A 10730-nucleotide genomic window follows, 5' to 3' on the forward strand; every position below is an offset into this window, starting at 1 on the left:
ACATGTACTTGATAGGTAGTTTAGGTACGGTACACATGACCCCGGGGGTAGACATTGACCAGTAATTTAATATGTTTATTGTATATATATGGGAGGCAAGTTATTATATGCTGTCACCATATGGCAAGCAGAGTATTTTTTTGTTATGACCTCATACAGTTGTAAGGAGAGAGGAGAAAATGCAGCGGACCAGACTGGGATTCGAACCCAGGTCCCCTGAAACTCTGGTCAGGTGCTCCACCAACTGAGCTATCTGGCCACCGGCGATCGAACCTGGCTGACTGCCACATTCCTCCCTCCTTAAAGGTCTTTGGCCCTACCCCAACCCAGGCTCATCCTTGGCAGGTCTTTCACCTGTCAATTCCAGGGCATGGCACGGAACTAAATGTAACGAGAGAGGAGAAAATGCAGCAGACCAGACCGCTGACCGCCACACAGTAATGAATTTTTTTAGGTCACCTGAGTAAACTCGGGGATGTCATATTGCAATCTGTTTTTGTCCGTTGTTGTGTGCATGAACATCTGAACATTTTTAGCTTCTTCTCTGCAATCTCTCAACCAACTTTGGCATAAAACATCTATGGGTGAAGCCTTCTGAGCTATGGTCCTTGGCTAATTTCAGTTGAGGTGGTGGGAGGGGAAATTCTTCTACTTCAAAGTTAATATCCTAGCTGGGCTCTCCGTTCTGTTTTGCTATTATTGATCTCTGGTGTGTTTTTCTCGAAGGCGTTGTCCAAGCTATGCCATTTTTAATTAATTTTCATTGAGTTGAATTTACACTTTTCAAAAGTTATGTCCCTTGGCCACCATCTTTGGGGGAAAACCCACAGGATCCTCACAGTAGCCTTGAGTTTATAGTTTTCTGTTTTTTTCTGACTGGAAAAATTTTGTGCATATCACATATTATAATGATTGCCCCAAGATGGGGCTACCCATATATCGAAAGAAAAAACTTTAAACACAGCTCAGAACTCACCCAAATGTTTTAGTAGCATAAAGAGGAGAAATGTCATTTTTTTTTCCCTTTTGACCTTTTGGTTGACACGTACCGCAAAGGGACATAACTGTTGCAAAGTGTGGATTGGATTCCCCAGGGGAGGGGTTCAGAACCATAACAGTGGCGGACCCGCAACCGGGGGGGGGGGGCAGGGGCGAGCCAGCCTTGGATCTGCCTTTTCATAAATCTGCTTGTACAGAATGACCTTTCACAAAATATTCATTGAGGGACAATCCTGAAAGTGTGTTCCACATGCACTTGTTTCTGTAAAAACAAATTTTAACCCATTTTATCATTCATTTATCATTTTAAACATTATCATAAAATCTATGTAACCCCCCCCCCCCCCCCCCCCACAAAAAAAATTTTTAGCAGAGCGTGGTTTCGATCCACGGACCTCTGGGTTATGGGCCCAGCACGCTTCCACTGCGCCACTCTGCTCTGTACACACCACGTGTCATAAAACCAGTCAATACAATTGCTTCAGATTGAGATCTCATCTGCGCTTGTCCCTATCTCAAAATAGGTTCTTGAATAGTGAAGCTTGCACGTGATGTTGATTATTTAAACTCAAGTCATCAAGTAAATAGATAGGGAAAGTATTAATGTATTGGTGTTTCTTTAGCTTTTTGAGACTAATTGAATAGAAGACTGTTGATGTGTGAGAGCTGATGGTAAGTTCGGCATTTCGGGTAAGATATATTTATAGTTAAAGTGGCAGATCATACTAACCGGGCTCGTAAGACTTATTGGTCTTCTTTAAATTAAAATTTGACCACCCTTTTCCTATAAGAATTCTTGTATTTTAAAGTATAGAGGTAGTCAAATTTTGATAAGACAAATAAGTCGTGACGATCCCTTTTGTACCAAAAATATCTCAAAAATATCTTTATTTTTTAATATGTTGACGGTACAACCGTTAGAGCGAGTGCAAACTCTTCTATTGTTTTAATTTAGATCGGGCTCGTCAAACCGCACGTGACATTTGGTGCGTCTAGACTCTGACGTCACATGACGTATGTAAGTCGCAATATACCGAGAAAAAGCCTGAACAGTGCTGAAAGTTAATGAAGATCGTTTTGTTTTTCTATTTATCTTCAATATATATCCATTAAATCAAGGCGAGTAAACTTTTTGTTGAACATTTGCCGTGATTCTCGCGAGAACGTAGCTAAAACAAGTGATGCATTGTGGGTCCAAATTACTGCATCAAAAAATTCTATCGAATGAATGTGCAGAAGTCCGAATTTTCTCTTCGCACAGGCGTTGCTTTAAGAGCTCGCCATGCGAGCGGCGCTTCGCGCCGCCTCGCTGCGCTCGCTATTATCATCATGATCGACACATACATTGTGTTATATTTAATATATTATTAAATGGTGCAGACGCCAAAACATTAAAGGCGTTTTTATTGGCTGTAAAACTCTTATCTATCCTGACTTTAATTCAAGTGTGTTTTTGTTATCGGGCACCTTACGTATATTTTAATTTTATACCGTCAAACCGAACGTGACATTTGGTGCGTCTAGACTCTGACTCCAAAATACGTCGTATGTAAGTTACAAATACCAAGAAAACTGAACAGTATATATATTAATGAAAAAAGTTACGTTTACAATTTATCTTCAATATGTATCCATTTAATCAAGGCGAGTAAACTTTTTGTTGAACATTTGCCGTCATTCTCATGAGAACGCAACTTTGCTAAGTGTTGCATTGTGGGTCAAATTTACTGCGGCAAAAAATTCTAAAGAATGAATGTGCAGTAGTCCGAATTTTCTCTTCGCCCAGGCATTGTCGTTAGAGCTCGCAGTTACGAGCGTCGCTTTGCGACGCTCGCTGCGCTCGCTGTAATTCTCAAAATCTAAACTGTTTAAATGCCTTTTTTCTTCAAAACTATTGAGAATTATATTTTAAGTTAACAAAAACACAAACTTTATTGGGGTTGACCAGAGAATTTTAACAAAACAGTCTTTTGAAGACCTATACGCCCATTTTTGGAATATCAATTTTTTCAGGGACCTATATACTAAGTATATAGGTCCCTGATTTTTTCAATTATTCATTGCAATTTTTTTAAAAAGTAAAAATTAAATGGATGATATAGGCTTATAATCAATAAAAATAGATCTCAAGTTAGTTTGCTAAAGAGAAAATTAAAATTCTTTAGGTCCATAAAAGCAATAATAAAGTTTTTTATGTCTGTGTATGTACCAAATGACATTATAATAAATCCTATGGACAGAGTGCAGAGTGTTAATTACCATAAATAATGTATATTAAATGCTTTGTACGCACAATAAAACTATAATAAACAAATATATACTTGTATAATTATTTTCAATCTCCAAAAAGATTTTATTTGAATAGACAAGTGATCATTGATGTGTAAAATTAAAACCGAATCCGTAGAAGTATGGGCCTTCCTTAAGAGTTCCATGTATTTATATGTTTCTGTCTTGAAGCTGAAGATTTAAATTTTTTAATGATACCGATTGTTATTATCATGTCGTGATAAAAATACCCCGAGTGTGGCCTTGAATTTATGTCATATTTTACATTATCAAAGGGGAATAACCAGAAATTTTATGGTTTTGCAATTTTTAGAGTTATCGTTTTTTAAATTTGACTTCAACGGAAGGAGTCAGACTTTGGTGAATTTTGTTAAAGATTGGTAATTTTACATAAATTTTAAAGAAATTTCACTTCAATGTTCGTATAATTCTTTTTAGAGCTGGTTTTTACTAGTATGTTCATTTCTTCGTACATCGGACACAAATTAACCATGCATTGGACACTTTCCGATGCAAAGGTAACGATGACCATTTTCATACAGAACCCAATTGACAGCTGTTTTTTGCGGAAATAGAAAATAAAAACTCTATATTTTCTGTCAAAATACAAGTTATCGATATATGACGCTGGAATTTGACTCAATTTATTTCTACAAACTAGAGTATGATAACCCATGAGAAAAAGGCGCGAATTACCGCATTACAAGCATTTTAAAGCATTTCTAAGGCAGAGTGAGGTATCTTGAATCGTCCTACATTTGAGCAACGATATCGTCAGTTAAATTTAAGTTGAGGATTATTTCTTAGATAAAAGATAAAAGTATATCCATATCAAGGAGTTTAAAGCACTGTGATAAAATTATGATATTTTCTGGATCCAAATACCGTCTGTCCGATGCATGGTAAATAATATCCGATCCATGGTGAATTCTGAGTTATTTTTAAAAACTCGATTTTTGAGGATATTTTCTCAATAAAAGGCATGTATTTGTGTCCCAAATTTCTATTTTAATCACATGCTTAATGTTAAGCTCCATTCTGATAATTTTACGTCGGTAGAGATATCGATAGAACTTGTTGAAGTACAAGGGTGTCCAATGCATGGTGAATTCACCCTATCTTATAGGTGATATCACTTACTGTTACAGGTGATATCACTTTTTGCCAGTAAATACCAAATCGGCGCTTCATAGATTTATCCAAATGGGAATCAAATGGTGACCAAAGTAACCTCCGGAGTTTTTCATTTTACAAGCTACATGCATTCCATGAGTCCTAATTATAAACTACATGCATTCCATGAGTCCTAATGGTCATGCAGCTTGCTTAAAATGAGTACAAAGTATATTTGTATATTTTTTTAATTTTAGAAAAATGGATGCAATATTGAATGGCATTCTCACATCCCAGCATTCGGACTCCCTGAAGAAGAAACTGATAACCAAGGTAACGGAGAACAGTTCCAAACCCCAGCCGGTTCACGTCATTCGCTCCGTGCTACAGATCTCGTCGTCATGGTTTCTCCAGGGAGAGTCCGACATTGCCGTATCCGAGGGACTGCAAGTGTACATTTCTTGGGCAAAATACAACCTGAAAACATTTGAGGCTTTTTTTGACCGTGAGTTCTCCTGTCTTTGTTTTCATACAGAGGAAAACAGGAAGCGAACGCTGTATTGTTGTTGGAGGCCAGTATGGAGTTATTACAGAGGTCGTCCTCCTACTCTGGGCATGTTAAAGTGGTGGAAGCCAAAGCCATTAGTTATGTTAGAGAACATCCCTCTATCGACTGCTTGACAAACTTTGTTAACTTTTTATCTAAATTTAGGGAATGTCTTCCAAAAGGTGACTTTGTCTCGACGTTCTGTGTGTCCCTGATTCACTCTCTAAGCATGTGTTCAATTCCCCAGGATCACACAGAAATATTTAAGTACATTAAAAATGTGGACCGAATTTGTTTCCTGATTCATGATATTTGGAACAATGCTGACTCCGATGTGATTATGGATTCCCTTAAAGCTATTTTTGGAATAATATCCGCTATAGAAGAAACAGAGCCTTCTTTTTGTCTTGGTGCAGTGGTTCGTAATATCCCTGAGAAAATGATAGAAGTCATTGTTAAGTATGCAATAGGTTCAAATGTTGACAATACGCGAATGACAACAGCACTACAGAGAGTGGTGGACTGGCTTCAGTGGCCGACAGCCACTAACGTACACATGTGGATCATCACTTTTTTCCGAAGTCTGGCTGGCGCCAAAAAATACAGCATTTTAATTACTGTAACAGAGACAAAGGTTGAGCAGGTAGGATTCTCTCTTTGATTTTCCTGCACAACTTTCATACGAACAATTTTATGTGTTTCAATAGTTAAAACAAGTTACATTGATTATGTTTCTTTTGATTCATTATTTTAAAAAAGGTACTGCAAAGCTGAAAATATCTTGATTAGTCTCAATTTAAAACTTGTATTATCCTTTGAAGTGAATTTTGCGTTATTTTTACAACAGGTTTGTCAGAAGCTGGAGTTTTCTGCTGTCCGAGAGGGAGCATTGAGTGTACTCACTCACATGTTACTTGGCTTCCAACACTCACCTGAACCTTTCCATAAGGTTAGTCATTATTAAACTCATGAGAACATTTTATGTTTTACAAGATTCTTTACTTTCTACTCAAGACCTAAACTTCTGTTTGTGTATATGCTTGTCTGTCATCAATTACGCACTGGTTGGAACCACTATAAACAATGAGTGCTACTAAGTAGGGAAAATGTCAGTAAAGTGAACATTTTATAAGGCAGCGTTCTGCTGTTTTTAAAGAACAGAATGTTGTCCTTCATGTTCCGCCTTTCTGTCTTGTATATCTTCCCCCAGATGGTGAAAATCATTGAGATCCTGACCAAGGAAAATACCACCATGTTAAAACAGCTGTCAGATCTGTTACATTGTTGTTTCTCCTCCACGCTGGGTACCCTGATCTGTATGACCCCATACTGGAGGCTCTTAAGGTAATACATCCCGATACTCGAGACTGTTCAGGTAATACGTTTACTGCTGGGTATCCTGATCTGTACGACCCGATACTTGAGGCACTTAAGGTAATACATCCCGATACTCGAGACTGTTCAGGTACTACATTTACTGTTGGGTACCCTGATTTGTATGACCCAATATTGGTGGCACTTAAGGTAATATACTGCAGAGGCCATTTATAGACATTGCCTGCAGCCTACCCCAATCAGATTCTTTTAAATAAATATACATGTATTAACACACTTGGTGTAAACCAAAGGGAAACAAATCATAGCACCCAAGGACAGGCAATGATAAGATGGTCCTTTGACAATGTTGTATACTAGAAACAAGGATATCTTCCCCGTTTGTTCAGGTCAAGAGAATCTGGAGATAAATCAAACTTCTGTATAAGGAACTAAGTTATCTTGTCTAGGTTATAAGGAATAAATTGAAATTCCTTGATTGCTTCCTCAGTATGTAATTTTTGTAGAAGAAACTTATCTTAAATCTTTGTAAGGAATTTTTGGTAGTAATAAAATAGTATTTTTTAATTAAATGGTTTTATATATGAAATAAAAGACATTTGCCTAAGTCTGTTTACAAATTTTTACAATATACTGTAAATCACTTTTTATTCGTGAGAGCTTTATTTTCGCGTAATTACGCGAGACGGTATGCTCGTGAAAATTTCATTCTCGCGTATACCGGTAATAGAATTCCTTAAGATTATATAGGGCAATGACAACAATTCGTGAAAATTTTGTCGCGCTAATGAAGATTCAATGACTATCTCGCGAAAATAAGGTGTCGTGAAAATTAAGTGATCTACAATATATAAAATCTTTGTAATTTGTAGGGAATCCCTGCCCCCAGTTCAGAAGAAATCAAATCCCGACTTGAAGAGAGTCACTGGCAAGTCCAGCAATCGGGTACCTCTAAATATGTGTCAAAGGTCACTCAAAGGTCAGAGACCGGGAAGACTGGACTGTTTAACCTGGGGAACACCTGTTTTATGAACAGCATCTTACAAGCTCTCTTCATGTGTGACAGGTCAGTGGTAATATTATATGTGATTTTTTATTCATTCATTTATTTTATAACTAACATTCACTTTCTTTTGTCAGTTTGTTTTGGTTTCAGTTATGGAATACTGGTATAATCTGTAATGTATAATTGTACCTTATCATCACTGTTACAGTAGGTTCCTTTTATCTTCATAATCAACCCATGACTTTATTATGTGTATGATTTCAGCTTTAGGAGGGATACATTGTCATACCAGGCCTCTCCAGACCAACCAGTCATCTCACAGTTACAGCAGGTGTTTGCCTTCCTTAGCCAGACTCAGGTAATGATCAATGTAACAGAAATCAGTATTTCAGCAAGTTTCAGGTCCTAGTTAGTGTCCTTGATATCGTGTGACTAGTTATAACAATGCACCTTACACAAGGCAACATTCATTTATTTAGAAACAAAAATTGGATAACTGTTACACACAACAACCAAAAAGTTAAAAACTAGTACTGGTATGTGTTGATGAAATGAAAAGTGGTGTCCCCAAAATTTCAAAGAAATCAATCTTTTAATATCTCAGATATTAAAAATTTATAGATATGTACTTATTTTAGATTTATGAACTATTCTTCTGTTGATAGCGACCTGCCTATGCCCCTATGACATTTAGTCGTATGACGAGACCCAGCTGGTTTGTGGCGGGACACCAGCAAGACTGCTCTGAGTATCTACGATATCTTCTAGATCAGATCCACGAGCAGGAACGCACGCGACAGAAAAAGGAGAAGCTGGCCAAGGAATCGGCAGACGGTGAAAATCAGGCGACAGAGGAAACGGCTACTGATACGGACAGTTGTGATAAGAAATCTGTGATAACGTCACTTATTGAGGATCACTTTGGGGGAATCATGGTAACAACGGTCATGTGTTTAAATTGTAAAACTCAGTCGTCACGTAAAGAAGAATTCTCAGACATACCTCTGGCTTTCCCAGAGTATAAACCAATCATCAGTCAGGAATCCGGAGATAAAACCAAACCAGAGACCGAGGCCAAAACCCAGTGTTTACATCTGAACGACCTGCTGCAGTATTACCTGAAGCCGGAGATGTTGACAGGTGATAACCAGTACTTCTGTGATAAGTGTGAGTCGTTACAGGACGGGGAGAGGAGGATCTCAATTGTTCAGCCCCCAGAACACCTCATCGTCACCCTCCTACGGTTCTCCTACGACCCTAAAATACACGCCAGGTCAAAGATATTCCAGGAGGTCAAATACCCGCGGACTCTTATATTACCCAAAAATCAGGCCACAGAAACGAAGAATGCCAACTCACGGAGGTCACTCAGGAGTGCTGTGTCTAGACAGATAGAGAAATGTGGGGTGGATCTAAACACCCAGAAAGGGGAGGTGTACGGCCTTAACGCTGTAGTGGTGCATTCTGGGACATCTTCTGAGTCGGGACATTATTACGCGTACTCCCGACACTCGCTGTTTCAGGATCCCGAGTCTGTGATGGCGACGTTATCGGACTGTACAGACGAGGACAGTATTGACTTCCTACAGGATAAGTGGTACCTGTTTAATGATAACCGTGTGTCGTACGCCCAGTATAACTCCTTCTGTAGCGTTACACAGCGCTTCACAAAGGACACGGCCTACTTACTGTTCTACAAGAGGATCGATCCCCAGAATAGTGAGAACGGAGGGGTGGATCTTAATAAATCTATCAGACCGTCAGAGGTGGATCCTCCACTCCAGGATAAACTGAGACAATTAGTCAGCAAGGACAATGCTCTATACCTACAGGTAATCTCCATAGTTACATGTCACCTGTACCATTACATGATCAAAATATTCTGCATACTTATGTTACCTACACAGATAACAAGATGCAACCAACAAAGATTTTCAAACTTATGTAATGTTCCCAACCTATAGATTATAAGTAATTAATATAGGTGTCAACATAGTTTTATTTTCCCTGGGTTGCATTAAAGAGCATTATCCTTCTGTCTTGCAGGAACAAGAAGTCAGTGAGCAGAAGAGAGCCTCTCGGAAACGACCTGTTTCCCAGACCTCCTCCTGGTTCTACAAACAGGACGAAGACCAGGGGCCCCCGGGGAGCTGTGGGGGGTCATCGGGGGTTGACAGCAGTGGACCCCGATTTGTCTTCTGATGGCTCCATTAAACAGGACGAAGACAGGGGCCCCCGGGGAGCTGTGGGGGTCATCGGGGTTTGACAGCAGTGGACCCCGATTTGTCTTCTAAAGTCTCCAGCAAAAGACAAAGACCTGGGGCCCCCTGGAGCGGTGGGGGGGCATCGGGTTTGACAGTAGTGGACCCCGATTTGTCTTCTGATGTCTCCATTAAATTTGTTAAACAAGACAAAGATTAAAAAAATTACAGGATATGATAATTACCTATAGTTACAAGGACATTTCTGCAGGAATGTTTTCAATATAGTTTTTTTTTATATAGGTTATATTTTGAGAATTTGCTGATTGAGTATCTGTGATAAATTATTATGACTGGTCCCATTATATCGGGTGCTATGTATACTGTAATGTCATGGTATTGTTATAAAGTACAGGACTATACTTATGGGATTTACTGAGTGAATCTCATATGTAAATGGTGGATATAAAATACAGACTTCAGCATCATTGTACTTCATGCTTTTTAGGTCACCTGAGTAATTTCAGGTGATCTATTGCTATCTCTCTTCGTCCGTCGTCGTCCGTGTATCGTGTGTTAACATTTAAACATTTTCAGCTTCTTTTCTGCAACCACTGAACCAATTTCAACCAATTTTGGCATATAGCATCTGTGGGTGAAAGGAACAAAAATTGTGAATTTCATGGTCCCTGCCCCCATTGGGCCTGGGGGTGGGGCAAAAACCACTAAAATTAATGCAATCTTTAAAAATCTTCTTCTTTACTACTGGACATCAAGCAGTCAAACTGTTTGCATGATTGTAATCAACATTGAGTCCTCTACCAAAATTGTGAAATTCATGGCCCCGGGGTCATGGGTTCTAGTGCTAGGGCGGGGCCGAATAAGTATATAGTGAAAATGCATTATTTCTTTGAAAATCTTCTTCTCTGCTACTGGGTATTAAATAAACCTACTAAGTACATAGTTATGATGAGCAAGAGTGCCTCTACCAAAATTGTGAATTTTATGGCCCCAGGGTGAGGGGTTCTGGTGTAAGGGTGGGGCTCTATAGATTATAATAGTGAAATTACATGAATTCTTTGAAAATCTTCTTCTCTGCTCCTGGGTATTAAATAAACTAACTAAGTGCATAGTTATGATGAGCAAGAGTGCCTCTACCAAAATTGTGAATTTTATGGCCCACGGGTCAGGGGTTTTGGTGTAAGGTGGGGGGGGGGGTTTTAAATTTTATAGTGAAAAT

At 38.7% G+C, this 10730-nt stretch overlaps 1 protein-coding gene and 1 non-coding gene across 2 annotated transcripts; one reads left to right on the top strand and one right to left on the bottom strand.

The window, feature by feature from the left end:
- Positions 1-1366: 1366 nt before the first annotated feature.
- On the bottom strand, positions 1367-1438 carry Trnam-cau (transfer RNA methionine (anticodon CAU)). The gene has a single exon. It is a non-coding gene; the product is annotated as a tRNA-Met (tRNA).
- A 181-nt stretch (positions 1439-1619) lies between these two features.
- LOC134282989 (ubiquitin carboxyl-terminal hydrolase 38-like) lies at positions 1620-9509 on the top strand. The gene is given in 10 exon segments (XM_062765414.1): positions 1620-1671; positions 4659-4912; positions 4915-5591; positions 5796-5901; positions 6151-6237; positions 6240-6292; positions 7156-7349; positions 7554-7647; positions 7955-9121; positions 9336-9509. Coding segments are annotated over 9 exon segments (2784 nt in total). The 5' UTR covers positions 1620-1671; positions 4659-4662; the 3' UTR covers positions 9492-9509.
- Positions 9510-10730: the final 1221 nt, after the last annotated feature.

The sequence above is a fragment of the Saccostrea cucullata genome, unplaced genomic scaffold (genome assembly GCF_032062105.1).
Source record: "Saccostrea cucullata isolate Sc308-1 unplaced genomic scaffold, CSIRO_AGI_Scuc_v1 ctg17939, whole genome shotgun sequence".
Lineage (NCBI taxonomy): Eukaryota > Metazoa > Mollusca > Bivalvia > Ostreida > Ostreidae > Saccostrea > Saccostrea cuccullata.